The following is a 22,235-nucleotide window of genomic DNA, read 5'->3' as shown; positions in this document are numbered from 1 at the left end:
CCATTAAACCGTCAAAAATCATTTTCCCCCTGTGGGGGGGGGGGGGAATTCTGAAAAATACACATCCAGTTGTATTTTATTTGGACTATTTTTGTTCGATTTTATGTGATCTTGGGCTTATATTTCTTTGCCCACGATTGCCAATGCCTTTTTCAACATGAAAATTGGATTTGGAACGTCAGACTTACGATCTAATAATTTAGCACTGCATTGCCAATTGATAGATGACTTGAAGATCTTCTTTGAACTTTGATAGTTATCTGATGTCTACACCTCATTTATTACTTGTGTTTCTACTGCTTTTATATTAAATCTTGTTTGTTAAAAAGTATGAAGATGTTGACATTCAGCCGCTCAGCTTCATATGTCCGGTAAAATATACTAAATTAATATTATTATTTTTTTATTTTTTTTTAGTTATCAAGAACATCAAGGCAAAAAATGTCAAGAACCTGACGTTTTTAGATGTTTTAAAGTGTATCATTTTCATGAACCATTTTTTTTTACAAAATTTCGGGCACTTGTTTTTGTCGCTTTAAAACAAAGGAGAAATAGCCGTAATAAAAGTTGAAATATATTTCAGCTGAAATAAGATCAAAGATTTTTTCAGTTCTGACTTCAATCCGAAAATTCCATCAGCACTATTGTTTAGGAGATGAGAAGCCATTCTGACCTGTTCACACTTCAGATATACCCCCAATCATCCACACAGATCCAGGTTCTCTTTTTTATGACATACATGAGAGGTCCTGAAATTTAGGACATACGAGAGGTCCTGAAATTTAGGACATATGACAGGTTTAGAAATTTAGGGCTTACAGATTAAAGAGGGATTCTAAACCTTTGGGCATACAGAGGAATTCCTAACACTTATGACATACAGGGGGATTCTAAATATTTAGGACATACAGGGGGATCCTAAACATTTAAGAAATACAGAGGGATACTTAACATTTATGACATACAGGGGGATTCTAAACATTTAGGACATATAGAGGGATCTAGACGTTCAGGACATACAGAGTGATCCTTAACATTTATAACATACAGGGGGATTCTAAACATTTAGGACATACAGAGGGATCTAGACATTTAGGACATACAGAGGAATCCTTAACATTTATGACATACAGAGGGATTCTAAACATTTAGGACATTCAGAGGGATCTAGACATTTAGGACATACAGAGGGATCCTTAACATTTATGGCATACAAAGGGATTCTAAACATTTAGGACATTCAGAGGGATCTAGACATTTACAGGGTGGCCAAAATGTACGGATTGTACGGATTTTTTATTTTGTAACCCTAAAATTGTACGGATTGTACGGATTTTTTTTCAAATTGTACGGATTGTACGGATTTTTATCCTGGAAATACACAGGGTTTTTTTAATTTTCACTCATTTCAGCAAGTTTTTCATGAAAATTAAAAAAAAAAATCTCGTCAAAATGAAGTTAGTTTAACTTATTTTCTGCATTCTAAATAATAATAGATTGATTAACGTTTCAATTAACAATCAAAATTCATTCATAATTTTCGAGATCCCAGAAGTGTTCATTTGAGAATATGTTCCAGAAGTGTTCATTTGAGAATGTGTTTATCTATCTGTCAATCTGCCTAGCTATCTGTCTATCTATCTGTCTATCTATCTGTCTATCTATCTGTCTATCTATCTGTCTAGCTATCTGTCTAGCTATATGTCTAGCTATCTAACTAGCTATCTGCTGAAATAGCAGAGGGTTTCAATGACTTTTTTGTGAACATTGGACCCAGATTGTCTAGTTATATTCCGGATTCTAATGTTAATTTTGAAACATATCTGAAGGAGCCATCCAAGGAAAATTTTGTGTTTGCAAATATTACACCAGAAATTATTCTTGAAACAGTGAGTAAACTTAAACCTAAAAACAGTTCAGGTAAGGACAATATTTCTACCAAGCTACTGAAGGAAATAATTGAAAGTATTGTCTATCCTATAGCGCATTTGTTTAACCTTTCTTTTAAAACAGGATATATCCCTAGTGATTATAAATGTGCAAAAATAATTCCTATCTTTAAAACTGAACAAAAAGATAAATTTAATAACTACAGACCAATTAGTATTCTACCAGCGCTAAGTAAACTTCTTGAAAAAATAGCTGCGACTCAAATGTTTAAATATCTTAACAAGTTTGAGATTTTCTATCAACATCAATATGGATTTAGACCACAACATAATACTAATCNTTTTTTAAAAAGGGGGGGGGGGGGGGGGGGGGGGGGGGGGGGGGGGGGGGGGGGGGGGTGAGACAGTGTTGAATAATATTTTCAAAAATGGTTTTATTTTTCTTAAATGTACGGATTGTAGGTATTTTTTTTCGAAAATTGTACTGATTTTACGGATTTTTTCGAAAATTGTACGGATTTTTTAAAAAATGTACGGATTTGTTCAAAAAAATGTACGGATTGTACGGATTTTTTTTCGAAAATTGTACGGATTTTTTTTCGAAAATTGTACGGATTGTACGGATTTCCTCTGAAAATGTACGGATTTTTTAAAAAAACGTTTTGGATATTTAGGACATCCAGAGGGATCCTAAACATTTAGGACATACAGAGAGATCCTAAACATTTAGGACTCACAGAGGGATCCTTAACATTTATAACATACAGGGGGATTCTAAACATTTAGGACATACAGAGGGATCTAGACATTTAGGACATACAGAGGATTTTTGGTAACGTCAATTTAGTAAGGACAATTTTGTAATGACAATTTGGTAATGCCAACTTGGTAAGGTAACAATTTGGTAACGACAATTTGGTAAGTACATATAAGTGACAATTTGGTAATGACAAATTGGTAACTACGAAAAAAGTGACAATTTGGTAATGAGAATTTGGTAACTACAAAAAAGTGACAATTTGATTGCTTCATAAAAACGACGATTTGGAAGTACATGGAGTGACAATTTTGTAACTACAAAAAGTGACAACCAGGTATATTATTATTATTATTAACAATCAACCTACAGACCAAGTACAACGACCTGTAGGTTGAAATACAATGAAAATAGGGTTGAGCCCCTCCACTTGCCCTGGTCTATATGGGATCTAGTAGTTCAGTCCTGGCCTGAATTTTAAGGATTCAGTGTGTATGCCAGGAAAGCATGGATACTAAGGGGATGAATAAAAGGGATGCTTAAAAAGCACTGGCAGAATGCGGTACACGCCTCCGCGCCGCTGGGTTTGAATAAGAGTTTTTGTTTTTTCCTTTTTTGATTTACCTTAAAACGTTTTGACCAGGGAAAGTTGAGCAATGCTTATGTAAATCGTATTGGTATATTTTTACCTGTATATTGCCTTACTATTACTGGGAGAACTTTGAAGTCGTTATTGTTAATTGTCCCGAGATGCCCTCGTTAATCGTTAATTGTCCCGAGATGCCCTCGTTAATCGTTAATTGTCCCGAGATGCCCTCGTTAATCGTTAATTGTCCCGAGATGCCCTCGTTAATCGTTGATTGTCCCGAGATGCCCTCGTTAATCGTTAATTGTCCCGAGATGCCCTCGTTAATCGTTAATTGTCCCGAGATGCCCTCGTTAATCGTTAATTGTCCCGAGATGCCCTCGTTAATCGTTAGTTGTCCTGAGATGCCCTCGTTAATCGTTAATTATCCCGAGATGCCCCCGTTAATCGTTAATTGTCCCGAGATGCCCTCTTTAATCGTTAATTGTCCCGAGATGCCCTCGTTAATCGTTAATTGTCCCGAGATGCCCTCGTTCCATGTAACCAAATGATATTTAACTAAAGTCAGGTAAGTATCCTGGAAGAGCTCTAACCTCATTTAACTGTTTATAAATTAACTTGTACTATTTAATAGTTAAACAAAGCGGTGGAATGCATGTTACTGAGAGGTATATAACTTCAGAAAAATGAATATTTAATGACTACATATAAGGTCTACGATATCAGGTTGCAAAGATTATAAGAATTAGTTTGTTGCTAGTTCTAATTTCCTTTATAGTCTAAGCAACTTTTGTTAACCTCTAGTATATTAAGTGTGTATTTCAAAAAAATCTGTATCAATAATTAAACAAACACAATGTACTTGGGAATATATGAGTTTCTTGGCCAAGCGCTGCGGCTAGGGGTCCGAGCGCTGCGGCCTCAAATGTTGAAAAATATGCTGTCTCAATCGTCATTTTGGGTTAGGTTAGGTTAAAAGTGCAGGGGCCGAGCGCTGCGGCTAGAATGGGCTACGGGCCGAGCGTTGCGGCCTCCAAAATGTTGAATGATGTGCTGTGTCTCACATTGTTCATGGTTAGGTTAGGTTAAGACAACTTAAATGTTAAATAATGTGCTGTCTCTTTCATTATTTTGGGTTGGGTTAGGTTAGGTTAATACAATTTCTGGGCCAAGCGCTGCGGCTAAAATGGGCTAGGGGGCTGACTGAGATTGAAACGATGTATTAATAAAATGATTTTTCCAAATTTTTGGTGCATTTTACATAATGTCACTTTACCTAACTAATTAATAAATTATTTGTTAATAATTGCAAATATGTATACTTTTTATCAAAATTTTCACCTTACCAAGTTGTCATTACCAAAATGTCACTTTTATGTCGTTACCAAATTGTCATTACCAAATTGTCATTACCATATTGTCACTTCCATGACGTTACCAAAATGTCATTACCAAATTGTCACTTTTGTGAACTTACCAAATTGTTGTTACCAAATTGTCATTACCAAATTGTTGTTACCAAATTGTCATTACCAAATTGTCATCACCAAATTGTCATTACCAAATTGTCATTACCAAATTGTCATCACCAAATTGTCATCACCAAATTGTCATTACCAAATTGTCATTACCAAATTGTCATTACCAAATTGACATTACCATAAATCCGCCCATCAGAGATTCTAGACATTCAGGACATACAGAGAGATTCTAAATATTCAGGACATGGCTGGGGATACATAATTGATTTTAAAACTAAGCGGGATTATTTTAAATATATAACCCTAAAGCGTGTTTAAGGTTCATGAGGACGCGATAGTAGAGGGAGAGCTCTACAGTTTCATCAACAAGGGGGATGATATGGTAGCTATTATATATTAAATATTTATTCAGCATTTTTTACTATGCAAAGAATGATAAGGTTGTAAATGTACCATTGTGAATCGTTCCTGGTACCAGATGCTTATGAAAAAGCGTTGTTGAAAAAACAAAGTTAAAGGACGGGTTGTGGTAATTTTAATTTTAAAGAGGAGCAAGTCGGATTCACAACGGTACCCACTGGTAATGACCAATAATGTGGAAAATATCGTTTTTCTAGCAGAAAATTGTATAATTTCGACAATTTTCTCCGTTTTGTCTGAAGCAGAAATCTGCATGTCAATCTAAAGATAAACCACAATTGACAATTATCAATTTCCACAGAGTTAACTATGGATATCTTATGCATTCTGGATCAGACCAAGCTTTAAATGGTACCTATTTGAATAGGACATGCCACACTATAAAAGTTGAGTCACTTGAAGTGAGATCTTGTCCCTTTTAGTCCTTTTTTATAACCGCTACGATGTATATGTTGTGCTCATTTTTAATAGGGTCAACTTTTCCATCGTAATAAGCCTAAGTGGTCAACACAATATGTCGTTATACTATTTTTTTTATTTTTCTATTTACACTTTTTTAGTTTCACCTCCAATATAGAAGGAAGAATGTAGCCCTGAGAAGCCTTCTGTACTTGCAAACCAAGTATCTGGTGTATCCAGTCCTGTGATTTCTTCTACAAGGTATATCATTGTAATTTCAGGTCACACATTCTAATTTCAAGGCACCCTCCATTTAAAGAGGTACTCGCCCAATTTACAACAGTACCCTTTAAAAATGATCTGGTTATAATGTGGAACATTTCATCCTTGAGCTTAAAAATCCCAACATTTTCCCGCATTATTTTTGCACAAGAAATTCTCAAGTCACTTTTATAAAGAAACAACAAATAAATAGAAAGCCACATGGAATTTAGTTAACAGTCCCTTATTATAAAACAATAATCACAAACTAAATACACTAGTCCTGCCATTTCCAAAATGTGGTATCCCATTGTAATAATTTCAAAATTATCAGAGATATTAAGACTATTGTTTAGATTTCAATGTTTTTCAAAAACTGGAATTGTTTATTTCTGAATGAAATCATTCACATCTCCGGTAGTTATGAAAACAAAAAAGCAGACTTCATTTTAGAAATAACAGGATTAGGACTATATTTTTTTTTATAAAAATCACTAATATATTTTAAAAATAATGTTCCAAAATGAACGCCACAAACTATTTCTAAGGTCACAGTAGACTTAAAAGTTTTCTATCAATTGTCAAGAAATTCAGCCATATGGAGAACAGCAATTGGTATCTGATTCTTAAATGTTCTGCCTAGGTTACAGACAGCTGAGAAGAGAAGACGACTTAAGACTTAAGACGACTTCTCATCAAAAAACGAAAATTATATTGTAACTGCTACAAACAATTTCTATAAGACTTTTCCTCCTACACTGTATTAGATTATACCCTATTTCAAAGAAGATTAACTTTGAAGATTTATCCTAAATCTAAATATTTTTTTTTTAAATGGGGAATGTTGATTTTCTGCACAGAGATAATTGGTCATTGATCAAGTATTAAAATAAAGATAAATTGTAAAACTGTGCGATAAAGCTTGTGTATTGAGTAAATGTATTAATCCCAGTTCATGGATATTTATTTTTAGAAAATATTATTTTTTTAAATACTTCAATATTTCAAAGAATTTTAAAAATATTTTTTCAATTATTGGCTTTAATTGCTTTTAAAAATAAAAATTGCTATGTAAATCTCTAATGAAACGTATGTACATTTGTGATTTTTGGCAAAATGAGGTTGTAAATAAAATTATATTATATTTCAAATTTTTGGTCTCGTAAAAACCATTTTTTTCAGATAAAAGACCAGCTTAAACAGAAAGAAGATTTAAAATACCTTCAGGAAAATTTGTTTACTGTTATTGATAGTTTTGAAATTTCTCTTGAATTAACATGTTTCATATTATTGTCTGACAAGCCAGAAAAAAAAGCTAAAAAGTGGAGATCTTCTATTTTTAATTCTAGAATAATGTAAGAAATCCACATTTTTGGCTAAAAATCTCATCAAAAATAAACAAAGGAAAAACTTTGCATTTTATTTTTTAAATTGAAAACAAATTAGTGTTACTTTTAGTAAGGGGATATGTTTCTTTAAAAATTAATACCCCCCCCTCTCCTTTCCTTTAGAAGGTTTCTTTTTTCAGTCAAAATCCTAAGGTTTTTGTTTTGGTTTTAAGTAAACAATGATTAGAATACAAAAACAGGGTTAAAAGATGGAGAGAGTGGAAGAGTCAAGGAAAACTGATCCTGGAGAATCTTCAGAAGTTAATTCAAAACATGTTGTTCTGACTGAAAGGGACCTTGGAAGCCTTATTTTTAAAAACAAAAATATGAATAGAAGTCTTTCTGATCGTGGAAATTTTTCATTTAATTTGAACAGATTGACGTTTATGTGTCCAGATTTCACTGTATCTACTGACCAACAAGGAGTTGTATTTCAGTATCCAAACCCAACCAAGCTTGAGAGTGCTCTTAAACAGATGTGCAAGGGTAACAGCAGTACACTCAAGCAAATTCAAAACCTGCCTCAAAGGTTCAGGGTGATTAAGGATGGATCCGTATTCATTATTAAGTGTTACTGTTACTTAGAGAGAAATGAAAGCGACATCTCAAGGTTTATCAGGAAAAATAAAGGAGTTATTCTGACAAGTAACAACTTGGGATTTTTTGACAAGAAATCTGCATTTATCTTCTGTGCTGAATTCAGACATTATGGGGCTAAATTTACAGAATCCTGTATTCAAGATCTTAAAAGTGTGATTCCAGATCTAAGTTCTTCTCAACAGGTGACTGACACCAAGAACGTTCCGAAGGTTTATGAGAAGTCAGCTTCTACTGGTTCTGCATTACAATCTAATTCCAGAAGCCTCAATCCTTCAACTGTTTCTACCTGTGTATACTCAAATGAAATTGGAAATACTACAGCACTGATGTTTAATAGTACACATATGTCACATGCATCCATTAGTGTAACCTCTGAAGTACCCCTCGTGTTTAACAACCATGATATTACTGGTCAAGAACTAGGAAACAGTGCTAACTCGACTAGTATTCAGATTGTAGCTGAAGTGGACTTGAAAACTGGCGGTACCATCCTTCGAGATAACACAAAAGCTTCTGAAAATCTGTATCTAGTTGATCAAGAAGAACTGAAACTAGTCTTCATACATAATGACTGTGTTCAAGAAAGAACAGGGTTTCTGTTCCATCCGAACTCCATCTGTTTCCTGTATCCGGTAGAAATTGATGTACGTGACACCCCATCTCATAATGAAGTGCCTCTTCACGTTCTTTCCACCTTTGGTCCAGTATTGAGAGTAACCAAAACATGGAATGGCTTCCTACGGGTCTGGTATTCTGATAGATATGAAGCGAATAGAACTGTTCGATTACTCAAGGATAAACATGAAATCAGGCAACTGCGAATTGAAGATGTATGTGCTCAAGAGAAACAGATTGAAGGTATGAAAGTTTCCCATCCATTATACAATATATATTTTGTGCTTGAAATTATATATCTTTTGTAAAACAAGTCTCATAACAAATTAAAACATATCGACAAAATTCAAGAAAGAATAATTCTTATGAAAATTCGAAATCTCTTCTTATTGTAGATGAGGATGGAGAGCTTATGATACTGTTCAGTTCAACCCAGAAGAAGGATATAAGCAGGTACATTGTACATTCTAGTTTTGCAATTTAATTCACTAAAAAATCCTAGCTGCAGTGCACAACTTTACGATGGGATGGACGAATGTGTGATCCTAAATTGCAAGCCTCCCCCGCTTGGGGCCTTACCTGAAATTGTTTCTTAAATATCAAAAATATTCTTATATGATTCTTAAACTATTTTTCATGTGACTTTTAAGCTAAAAGTTAAATGCCTCGTTTACAGAATGCCTTTTAAATCTTGGACAACAAGAGAATTAAGATATCTTTTTTTTGTTTTTGAAAAGGCTTTTTAAATTTGTCTGTAAAAACATACTTATAAACCTCTTTTTCATATTAATTAACATTTTGGAAAAGTTGTTTTGAATGTACTCTTAACTTCAAAGTTTTTGTTTATTTCAGTAAGTTTCCTAGTTCTAGAGTTTATAAGGATGCTAAGGTATTTGTTCATATCCATCACATATTCATGTTAAACTGTCCAGCCCCGCTAGTCAGTAATATTTTACCATTTTAAAATAAAATAATACAATGTTTCATTTTGAAATGTGCTCTGAAAGTTATGGTAACAGCTACCATTTTGGTTTAAATAAAGGCAGTGGCTCTTAAAATAATTCAATGCTCATAAAGAAATATTATTTACAATTTCAGGGTCTCCAATTTGCTATTTTGAAAACTTGAGTATTATTATTTAACATGATTGCAACTAAAAATGTAATCTCACTTGCTACTAACATAGAATATTTTTATCCTTAACTTTTATCTTTAACAGTTAGAAAATAGCTTGAAACCTCTTGAGCCCATAACTTTGCAGGATGGAAGATGAAAGATGAAAAGATATGCAAGAAAGTCGAAAATTTTAGATTTAATATTAGAATAATCAATAAGGTTTATGTTGTCTAAAATAATAATATTAGAATAATCAATATGATTAAATTAATTTTAGATGAATTGGGGGGAAAACAAAAAATTTAACATCAACGTTTTTTTAATCCTTATTAATATCTTTTTCCCAAAAAACTTGGTTAGTTTCCAAATTCATTGGGGGAAAATCTCAAGTAAAAAAATCTTTTTAAACTTCTTGGGTTTGTTAAAGAGGGGGAATTTTTCAAGAAAATATACACCCATGATGAAATTTCTTCCTTACATAAATGAACCTCCGGATTCTAGGGTTGGGTTCTCCTGTTCGAGGATCCTAGTCTCCTGTTTCAGGCATTCTATTCCCTGCTCAGAGATAAACAGGAAAAGAGATTTTTTATTCTGCTCCCTAGACAAGAAAAATACAGTGATCACCATAAAACTGTGGAAAAGGAAGACGACAATGTCAATATTATGCATAATTGATGTTGTTTATAAGCAAATAGTTTGCCTAAAAGCTTTAGAATCAGCTAAGTTCGTGAAATGGGTTTATGTAGACTGCTCAACTTACATATTTCTTAATCAGACTATTCAAAGTCATTATTTGAGATAAAAAGTCGTTTTCCATTCAACATTTTTAAGGTTCGCACTGTATCAAAAATATCATTAACTTATTTTTATTTTTAATGATTTAAAAAAACATTTGCAAATTTTGATTTTAAAATGCACCAAAAAGACAAAAGTTGCACAAAAGCAGTAAATTTCCAATTTCTTATTTATTATCCCATTAAGTTATATGTACCCTTTAAAAATGGTTGTTAGAAACAAAGAATTATCTAACCATCGAGCATTTGCAATAAAACTATCTCTTATTTAGTATGAAGATGTAGATATTCAACAACTAAGCTCTCTTTGTCCGGTAAAAATCTTACAAAAATCTTTAACATGTGAATGTTTGAATTTAATCTTTATTTACAAAATTGTAGATTTGATTTTATATGTTCTCTCTCAACATAAGAAAATGTTACTATGGATTAGGTATTTTGTGTGCGGGGGGGGGTGGGAGGGGTAGAATCTTCATTCTTCACACTCTTTAAATCATGTACAAAGTGTGTGAGGGGGGGTAGAATCTTCACACTCCTTTAAGGGACTTTAAACTTAATTTAAGTTACTCACCATTTATAGAGTGACATTCCTATTCACAACAGTACCCTTTGTCTGATCCAAAATACATTAGATAGATGGTTACCGACACATATTGTTCAGATTTTATATTGTCTGTTTCCATATATTCACTATTCCCTGCAACTGTAAATGTGTTTGTTTCTTTGCCAAATTATTAAATACGCGGTTGATAATTATATTTAATTTAACCTTGGGATTGTCACATTTTCAGAGTTTGCGGTCGTCTTCACAGTCTCAACCTTTGTGATGTTAACCCTGTATAAAAATAAAAGAGAAAGAAGATGACAATCATATAACTTTACAGTCCTCTGGATACATCTGTATAAGCATACTTTTAAAATGAATATTCGATTTTCCTCATTCTGGGATTTCCTAAACGTGGCCTGCCTCTTATCTGTTTTATATATTGATTAAGATCCTGAGAATTTTGTCCCAGACACAATTTCCATAAATTTTTTAATAAAAAACAGAATTGTTAAAATATTTAATATCTTCGTCAATTTTAAGATTATTGATCAATTTGCTTTAAACTTTGATTGGATAATTCAGTGATCTGCAAGAATGTTCTTAGCTTGCTTTAAGAGTTCTTAGTTTAGTTGTGAAAACTTAGTTTTTAGGCAAAGCTGGGTTTCCCTGCTATTTGTGTATAAATATATCCAATCTAGTTCATTGTACATAAAGATTATATACGTTAACAAATTAGGAGCTAAGACAAGATGGTTTAGGCCTGTACACTCTAGAGATACAACCTGGATCCTTTACACAGATACAGGTCCAACATTTTTACAATAATTGATTGTTAACGATGTGAAGGGATCTATCCAAAATTTAAAGTTCGTTAATTTATGATCGTTTCAGTTTCTGAACGTGTTTAAACTGCGTTCGTTTAATTTTCAGAAAGCTGTTGTCGTTTCAAATTTCAATTTAAAAAAAATACTGATCCATGCTTATGACGCCCAGCCCTACATCTTCTATGTAATAAAGCTCTTCACTCATATATATATATGAGTGAAGAGCTATATAGTTGGCCTAACGGCTGCACTAAATTGGTTCCCCCAAACATAGGTTAAAAAATTAAAATTTTATTTCTTCAAAAATCATTTTTTATTTTAAATTCCACGGGCAACGCCGGGTACTTCAACTAGTAGTACAGAGTCTAAAACTAAAGAACGAAAAGTTTTGACTTAAATTTTAAGTTCATGGTTAAATGCCACTACTGACTTAATTTAAACCTGAACTTTAACCGTGAAGTTAAATATTTAACCCTGTGGTTAAATATTTAACTCGCCGAAATCGACGAGTTAAAGTTTAAACACAGGGTTAAAATCTTGAAATCCTGCATTTTCCCTATTTGTCTATTATTCAATCATCATTCAGCTGCAGCTGAGAAAGCGGCATTCAACTTTACGTTATATTTAAAAGCGAAAACCTTGTTAAAGAAATTTTTCGTTTTAGATTAATTAATTTTTGCATGTAAACCCAAAATACGGTTGTAACTCGAAATATGTTTTGTTTAAGGTTACGTAATCAGCTGATTAGCGATGGTTATTTAATATTCTCCGTAAATCCTTTTCTCTGATTGGTTCAGATTTTCCCGGGAAATTCAAATTTAAAATTGAGAAAGTTTAATATTTAAGTAGCTATTCATTATTTTACAGAACTTTTAACCTCGAACTTAAAATCCGCGCATTCTTCAGTTTTAGACTCAGATAAACAGACGATAATATCTGGTTCAGGTTCTGCATGATGCCATGAAGGAAGGTGAGCTGGTCAGCTTCCAGAACAGTTTCCAGGATAGAAGGAAGTTTACAACTAACACCAAGGTTAGCAATTTTCCAATAAAAACCTTTTTGGCAATTTTCTAAGGATTAATTAGTTCTTTGATCTAATTCTTTATAACATTAAGACCTTTTTCCAGGGGTTAATATAACATTAAGACCTTTTTCCAGGGGTTAATCAGTTCTTTGATCTAATTCTTTATAACATTAAGACCTTTTTCCAGGGGTTAATCAGTTCTTTGAACTAATTCATTATAACATTAAGACCTTTTTCCAGGGGTTAATCAGTTCTTTGATATAATTCATATCATAACATTAAGACCTTTTTCCAGGGGTTAATCAGTTCTTTGATCTAATTCTTTATAACATTAAGACCTTTTTCCAGGGGTTAATCAGTTCTTTGAACTAATTCATTATAACATTAAGACCTTTTTCCAGGGGTTAATCAGTTTTTTTGATCTAATTCTTTATAACATTAAGACCTTTTTCCAGGGGTTAATCAGTTCTTTGATCTAGTTCATATCATAACATTAAGACCTTTTTCCAGGAGTTAATCAGTTCTTTGAACTAATTCATTATAACATTAAGACCTTTTTCCAGGGGTTAATCAGTTCTTTGATCTAATTCATTATAACATTAAGACCTTTTTCCAGGGGTTAATCAGTTCTTTGATCTAATTCATTATAACATTAATACATTTTTTCCAGGGGTTAATTAGTTCTTTGATCTAGTTCATTATAACATTAATACATTTTTTCCTGGGTTAATCAGTTCTTTGATCTAGTTCATTATAACATTAAGACCTTTTTTCATTCTTGATTTAGTAAAGTCACTTCAAGTTTGGAGCATGAAAAGTAAGATTTCCCTAAAAGTCTGATTGGATTGGATTGGATTGGATTGGATTGGATTGGATTGGATTGGATTGGATCGGATCGGATCGGATCGGATCGGATCGGATCGGACCGGATCGGAATCGGACTCGGAAGTAAATTTATCCTATTTTTAGCTGAAACTTTATTAATGAATGAGAGAGATCTAATTATTTATTCCTTAACATTTTGTTCTAAAGAACAAAATGTTTTATTTTCTTATTTCCTTCACAGTTGCATGAAGGATATTTGATCCATTGCAAATGGTTTTTTTCAAATTATATTAACAGTTTGTAAAGTAAAGTAAAGTACCAATGAAGCTTTAATTAAAATCGAGGTTGATTTATTGATTTGAATCTCAAAAATGTATGCTTGGCAGTCATGAGGTTAAAGCTAGTAAATATTGTACCATCTGAATCTAGTAACTTGAATTTTGTATTTTGTAAGGCCAAAGTACAACAGTGTTGAGAAAAATCTGAAGGAATAATTGGTGTTCATTTTCTATGACAGATAAAAAGTAAAATAGTACTAAACAACTTCCTCCAATTAGACAAAGAATGTTTCCAAGAGGTTAAAGACTCCCATTTATATAATTATATGTTGACTAGTTTGGGAACCCAGCGTTGCCCAGGGTACTCGCAGTAACTCCCGCCGTTTACCCGCACTTGGTCGGGAGACTAAATTTTTGCTATTGAAGTCGATCCACTCAACTTAGACTCTTAAACCAAACTAAGAATATTCCCGTGGTTCTCCCGAATTCCCCCAATCAAAATTTTAGGCAAATCGGTGACGGGGTTCCTGAGTTATGATCGGACAAACAGACAGATAGACAGAGATTACAACTTTATTATATTTAGATGTTTATACAATATGAAACCAAGAAGGAGGCTCTCCGAACACTGCTGTATATGAGAAGCAAGTATACAATTACCAGTAGTTTGTCGGTTCCAGGTTAGAAGTTCTTTCAATTTTAAACCTTTTTAATATTTAATTGGCAAGAGTTAATGTTTTCTTAAACAAATCTTATTTCTTTATAAAAAGCCGTTTTTGGGTGTGCATGTTCATTGATTTCTATTCAATTTTCATTAACTAAAAACTTATTAATGTAGGTCTGTGTTAACCCACCTCTTTAAAAAAGAATGTCGCTTATTCTGAGAAATCTGAAAGTAAAGGATACAAAATGATTTTTAATCTGTTTTTAGAAGTTGATAACAGAGCATTAAAGGTTTTTTAGCTGACTTTTGAAGTTGATAACAAAGCAATTCAGGGTTTTAAATAGAGATGGGCATCATTTTTGAGAATGAACAAAATTTTTCAAAGGAACGAAAACAAATTTTTAGAAATTAACGAACGATGAAGGAACAATTTGGATGAAACGAAGAAAATAAAGAAGATACTGGAAAAAACGTTTACTTTTCACCAGACAAACAAATTCTTTTAACGAACTTTTGAACATTAGTTCAAATAGAAAATGAAACTAAATAAGATGGAAAATTAACGAAAATTCTTTAAAAGAACGACTGAAATTTTTTTCTGAACAACTGAAAAATAAAACCAAATGGGTCATTAACGAACGATGAACGAACGAGAAAAAAGCAGAACGCGCCCATCTCTGGTTTAGCTTTATTTTGAAGTTAATAATAGGGCAAAACGGTTTTTATATCAGTACAGTTTATTACAGAGTAATAAAGGTTTTTTATCTGTATTTTGGAAGTTAATAAGAGAGCAATAAAGGTTTTGTAAGCTAGCTGTATTTTAAAGTATTATAACATGGCAATAACGATTTTTTAAAGCTGTATTTTAAAGTTAATAACGGGGCAATAATGGAGTTTAAGCTGTATTTTAAAGTTGAATAATACAGAATAAAACAGGCTTTTTAAGCTGTATTTTGAAGTAAATGACAGAAATAAGGTTTTTTTTATAAATGCTTTTGGTGAAAGAATAACATTATTTTCCGTGCAAACATATTTAACATCAAGGGGGGGGGTCGTATTCTTAAGGAAAAGGAGGGGGGAATGATTGTTCAAGAAAATATACGCCCCTGTTTTAATGAGAAATCCGCACCCTTCTCGTGTTGGGATATTTAATAGAAAGACTTTTTTATTGAAAGAACATATCACAGAAGACATTTTTACACAGGATATTTCATAGATAGGACATTTTTTACAACCGCAAAACCATGAATTGTGGTTGAAAAAAAAATGTCCATCTATGAGATGTCCACCAAACACCAAACATATTTGCAGATAATAATCTTGAGTTGGTTTACAGACCGGGAGTTGTAGACTCTAAACATATATCCAAACATTTTAAATGGTAGGTAAAATACAGGGTTACCCACAAAGGATGAGACTTTAAAGATGACTTTAATCTTTTCAAATACGACGATCCAAAGTTTTTATTAAGTCTTCCGCCTTGAATTGGTTTTAAAATGGCTAATTTAATGATTTAGCAAAGAAAGAAAGAATTTTTAGTTGCAGGGAATCATAAATATAAGGAAATAGCCAGTATACACTCTGTACAGTCGTCTCTGAAGTCTCATTCTTTGTGGGTAACCCTTTTAAAGTGAATTTAAACCTTAAAGTTATTACTGAAGAATTTATTTCAAATTTATTTGGTAATTAATCCACCCCCAATGCCCCACAACATTCAAGCGTAAATTTAAAAAGATAACCTAAGTTTAGGAAAAAAGATCAGATCCAAACCAAAACGTCCATTTAAGGTTTTGTTGTATTTTAACATTTTGGAGTATTGGACGTTTTTGGGCTATTTTGTCTTTGGTCGCTTTTATTTTGCGAATTGTTTCCACTGAGATGAAAAAAAATATTGAATAGTTTTGCCTGCAGAATACACGAGGAAGATCCAGGACAACTGCGGATAATGTTCAAGGACAAGAACATTCTAAGAAAAGGAAAAAGAAATTCAACTTTCAAAATTCTTAGATTTTTCTTTTAAAAAAATAAATTGTTGAGATTTAAGACTATTTTCTGAAAATTTACTAGTTAAATCTGTTAAATAGCACATATTTTTTTGTGTGTGTTTAAGATAAGAATTTCTTTTGTTAAGTTTACAAAATCCACAGTTTTGACTCAAATCTGTCTCTTCCTCCTCCACCCCTGCAACAAAAGCAACAAGAATAGAAACAATAATGTCATCAGAATTTGAAACTATAATGTCAAGTAGCATTTTTATTTTTGGTTCAGTTTTTCAGAACTTTGGAAAATCGAAAGATTTTATAAAATGTCGTCTTGACAATCTTTCAATGTGTTTTACTTTTAGACCTTAATCTCAATAATTGTGAAAATAAATAATAAGCCATGAAATATGCGGGAACAGTTCAAAGAGCTCCATATAATTTTTCAGTTAAAAACTAAATATCTGCAGTATTCCACTCAATAGGTTTTTAAGACGACATTTTGTAACTCAGCTTGATGCCTGCAAAGTTTTGGGTCAAACTGTATTCAGCACATTGCACAAATATTGTCATGCAAACTGTATTCAGCACATTGCACAAATATTGTCATGCAAACTGTATTCAGCACATTGCACAAATATTGTCATGCAAACTGTATTCAGCACATTGCACAAATATTGTCATGCAAACTGTATTCAGCACATTGCACAAATATTGTCATGCAAACTGTATTCAGCACATTGCACAAATATTGTCATGCAAACTGTATTCAGCACATTGCACAAATATTGNCATGTACCCAGTATTTAGTTTGTATATATGTATGAAGCCAATTTTTTACAGATTGATTCTTGCTGAAGAAGTTTAAACCCTCTTACATGAACTGAACACAAAAGACAATGAATGAAAAATTGAATTTTAACGTTTTTTTTTCAAAAATGGGATTTTATTCGAAAATTGTGCTGATTGTACAGATTTTTAAAAAAAATGTACGGATCTTTAAAAAAATGTACGGATTTTTTTAAAAAAATTGTGCGGATTGTACGGATTGTTTTTCGAAAATTGTACGAATTGTACGGATTTCTTATGAAAATGTACGGATTTTTGTACGGATGGGTTCAAAAAAGTTTTGGCCACCCTGCATTTGTGAAAATATTAATTATTGTAATTTATTTTCTGTCTATAGTTCAGTTTTCCTCTGAACGTTATAATATATATTTTTATTTTGTTAACTTCAAGATTCACAATTTTCATAGTTCGTTTTTTAACCAGTATTTCACCAAGTGAAACGAAAGATAGTTCTTAAATTTAAGTGTTGGATACGGGATAGCAGTAGTTTTGACACGCTAATCAAAGTGCCATGTGTCTTATAAATGTCGTCTTCCAATAAAGTAAATCAGGAATGAAACTCTTCTCAACACCCATTTTCTGAGACTAAAAAGTTGAAAATCTATGAATGTAAATCATGCTGTTTAAAGAATATATATTTTTTGGAATGTTTTATTTTATCCGCGTATAATTTATAAAGTACATTGTTCATTGTACATGAACAGAAGCTTTTTAGTGTCAAGCATGTTTTCTGTTATGCAAATTTAAGATACATTTATTTATATATTGAATTTGTTGACAGTGAGAACCTGAAAATTCTGGAATAGGAAGACGACTTACAGACTCGAGTTTTGACTTCAAATAGGTTCTCAACAATTGTTGAGTTCACATCATGCTAAAATAAGTTTTTAGTAAAATTATCATGAAATACATTGATATATTGTATTACTGTCGTCTGCCTATGGCATAATTCTATGTTTCTCATTGTAAAAGGTTTTTTTTTGAGGAGAACTGGTTATAAGAGCTAACCCTGTCTCAAATTGTCTCAAATCTTTTCTATCCATCCTGTTGGCAATGTGCTTCTATTGAAATACTAGCATGGGAAGTTAGAAACCCTGCTTAGTTTTCCTTGTTCAGTCAGCCCACGTAATTTTTAACCAAGCTAAGAATATTCCCGAGGCCGAATTTAAAGAATTTAAGCCGCGGCTCAAATTTTGTTGGTTCCACTTGAATTTGTAAAAGATTTTTCAAGATTTAAGCCGGCGCCTAATTGAAACCGGTTTTGGGGGGATATGAGACATTAAATTCGGACACTTCATATAAATATCTGTCTGTCTGTGACTGTATATCTTTGATATTTTGCATTCAGTGTGTGCTGTACTGTCCTGTATGGCTCCCCGAAGAACCATTACTGATGGTCAACCATAATATCAAATCATTCCTCACTAAAATACTTGACAATTTTTATTTATTTTTTACTTTTCATATTTTGTTCTCAATTTCTGTTGTGAAATCTAGCGGAGTGCATTTACCCCTGATAAAATAATGTAAAATATCGATGGTAGAAGAAGAAGGGAAAACTAAGGATTAGAATATAAATTTATCCCGATAATGCCAAAACACAGCTTAGAACTTTTCATAATTTTCCATGGTTATCCACCAAACACAGTGCTTAGGATCCGTAATCTTTTGGGTCCCTGGTTTTGGATCCGCGGATCCAAGGGGCAATAATTAACCAAAACCTGTTGCCTAAAATCTAAGCAAATATCTTTTTATTTGTTTAGACCCGGCCCGTGAATCCTGAACCATTTTTTCAGGCGGATCCGCAATAAAATGTAGGGATATACCAAGCACTACTTGATATAAACCTTTAGTTTATTAAGGAATTAATGAGTCTTTGTCACGAACTCAATTTCTCAAATTTCTATATCTTTGCAATCTGAAATTTTAACTTTTCAAACTTAGATTATTTGATCAAAAAGAATTCATAGTTAGAAATATCTAAGTTAAGAGACTCTATTTTAAATTGACAACATCTCTGATGCCATGTTTTGTGTATCCATGCTGTTTAAAAATTTTATGAAATCAAAATTGAAATAGAAAGTCGTCTTTCTTATATTGAAATAATCGCCTACCATCGTGCAATTTTATCAGATTCGCCCTTTATTTAAATAAGTACACATTTTTACTCCAACTCGCCCTGTAGTCAAATTATTTAAAAATTCCCCCTTAAATCGTTCCTTCATTAATTGAAATTGTGCGTTCCTAGAGCCTAAACTATTTTTTTATGCGACTCATGACAAATTTTTATTAATAAGTCTGAACTCATATTATGACAGACCATATGCCTGTACTCAAACTATAAACCTGTTCTCTAAGTTCTAGAGATCCCTGACTGAACCTATTTCTTGTTCAGGGTTTCCCACAAAAGATGAAACATCAGAGACGACTGTGCCTCATATTTATGATTTTCTGCAACTGTAAAATATGATTTCTTTGCCAAATCATAAGATAAGCCATGTAAGGCGGAAGACTGAAGCCGTCGTAAACTCTAATTATTTTCGGGTATCCCAATAAGATAATAGTGTTCTCCGATTCGTTAGAATTTTCTAGGTGTGATTTAGCTACAACTTCTTCGCCTTGCTAGCCCGGGAAATAGATGCTAAATCATTTCTACAAATCTAGTGAATGTTTAACGAATCAGATATTTCTTTGTAGAAAGTGCACATAACTAGGGAAGTATATTTAATTTTTTTTACATCATCTTCAGTCCTAGGACTTGCCTAGGACAGATTTTACCAACAAATTTGCATATACAGGGTGTCCCACGAAACATGACAGTTGGTGAATAGTTTAGAATGTCTTATTCTATAATTTGTTAAGTTGTTTGATACCAAAGACAAAAACAAAAATATAACATGGGAGTTATGTTATAGTAAAATTGATTTCAAAGTAAAATATATTTAAGCAAAAGATTTTTTAGCGAAATAAACTGCAAAACAACCTTTAATATCTATTAAAGTAAATGGAAAACGACATTCATAACTATTTATCAACTGTCAGGTTTCGCGGGACACCCTGTACTTATCAATATTAAGCAACAACTATTAAGAATTTGCGTAATTCAAATATCGTATTTTTGAAAAAAGAATTTAAAAAATGTTGAACTGCCAAATAAAACTAGATATTGAAGAGGGACTAGTTATGTATATTTGTATTGTATAAACTTTGGATTATACTAACAAAAATATTTTACAGATTTTATAAAGTAGATCCTAGGAAAGGGGCGGGGGCAAAGCTTTTAAGTGCCCTTGAAGAGATAGTTAAAACAATATACATTAATATCCTATTCCATTTCCAGATAATGTTAGGGTCCCCTGTAGACCAGAATATTCTACACATGTTTGTTCCCAAAAATAAAAAAATATTTATGATTTCAATATTTTTTTAAATATCAAAATGTGTTGATATTTAAAAAATATTTTTGACAGATGTTAAAATCATGAAACTGTTTTTTTATTGAATAATTGAGTTAAAATTCATGAAAAGATGGATAGATAGATAGATAGGCCTGATATTGGATACAAATAAGGTACACTGCAATCAAACCATCAAATCTGAATTCCTAATTATACCCCGGACATGTTTAGTAAACTTACTGAATAATTAAACAGACTTCTTAAATCATAAAATATTCAAATATTCCACGTAGAACTAAAGTAAATCGCACGTATGATTGCAAAATCTGTAATGTTTTTCTTTAATTATAACCCCCTCTAATGTAGAGCAAAAGAGAAGAACAAAAATGTTTTGAATATCTAATATATATATCTAATAAATCATAACATGGGAAGTAACAGAGTACTGTCGCATAGATTTTCTTCTGTTTAGTCTAGATTTAACTCTCGACTAAGCTAGCTCACTGTGATTTAAAAGTCCCACGTTCTGAAGAAAAATACGATGAGAATTTTGCCAATTACTTCTTAAAAACAAATGCTAACAACAAGTGCTTTATAGTGCTGAAATTTACATGTATAGGGCTACAGAAAATCATAATTGAATTATAACTGTAAAATCTAGGCCCAGGGCATTGCGACATTTCAAAGTCAACTCTGTCTTAAAAATTTATGAGACTGTTTATAAGGAGGCTGAATCTATGAGCGTAAAAGAATACCCTACAAAAAGCTAGTTTTATATGATTTTGATTGATATGTAAATTATTCTCGATGATTTGACGTGCGGCCGATATATATAACTATATATATATGCACGTTTTAATTAAGTTGATTAGTCATATCATGTTATTTTTACCAAAGAATTGATCAAGAGTCCATTTATAAAATATATTAATTCTGTCAAATTTATTTTTTCATGTTGATGATGATCCAAATCTTATAATATATTAGTTTCAAATTTTGTTGAAAATATATTTCAGTTGACCCTAGCCAGTTCTAACGATCGATACAATAACTATCAAAATCAATAATAAATAATATAAAAAAGTTAAAAACACAAAAATGTGCACTCTTCAATTAAGCTGATTGTCATAGCAATAGCTTCTGTGGTATGTTTTAACACTCTCTTTTAAGAATTGATCAAAAAGTATACATTTTAGTTATCTAGTAAAAATCATAAAAACATAAATATATGCACAATTTAATTAAGATGATTTGATTGTCTATAGCATGTAATTACTAGCTGCTGTGGCATGTTTCACAGTGTAAAACCATTCAGATATTACAAATCATTCAGATATTACAACCTATAGTCATCGATTATCTTTCGCCTCATTTTTATATAGTTTATATTTTATAATACTTTTTAATTAATTTGTTTTGAATTTGATTATTTCTCTTGTCGCTTGCGCAACTATCTACGAATGCCGCGAACCACTCACATTTTTCGAAATCTGTTTAAACGATTTCTAAAAGAAATAAAATATTATAAAATATAAACTATA

At 32.0% G+C, this 22,235-nt stretch overlaps 1 protein-coding gene across 1 annotated transcript in view; it reads left to right on the top strand.

Moving 5' to 3' along the window:
- The window catches only part of LOC111705242 (uncharacterized), a 28,380-nt gene extending 11,143 nt beyond the window's left edge, over positions 1–17,237 (top strand). The window contains exons 13-19 of the mRNA XM_023477730.1: positions 10,579–10,620; positions 11,590–11,658; positions 12,623–12,709; positions 14,391–14,484; positions 15,780–15,849; positions 16,368–16,444; positions 16,600–17,237. Of these exons, the coding sequence (XP_023333498.1) occupies positions 10,579–10,620; positions 11,590–11,658; positions 12,623–12,709; positions 14,391–14,484; positions 15,780–15,849; positions 16,368–16,444; positions 16,600–16,673 (513 nt within the window). The 3' untranslated portion in view covers positions 16,674–17,237. The remainder of the gene's footprint in view (positions 1–10,578; positions 10,621–11,589; positions 11,659–12,622; positions 12,710–14,390; positions 14,485–15,779; positions 15,850–16,367; positions 16,445–16,599) is intronic.
- Positions 17,238–22,235: the final 4,998 nt, after the last annotated feature.

The sequence above is a fragment of the Eurytemora carolleeae genome, unplaced genomic scaffold (assembly GCF_000591075.1).
Source record: "Eurytemora carolleeae unplaced genomic scaffold, Eaff_2.0 scaffold615, whole genome shotgun sequence".
Classification (NCBI taxonomy): Eukaryota; Metazoa; Arthropoda; class Copepoda; order Calanoida; family Temoridae; genus Eurytemora; species Eurytemora carolleeae.
The sequence above is the reverse complement of the archived record's forward strand: the minus strand, read 5'-3'. Positions and strand labels throughout refer to the sequence as shown.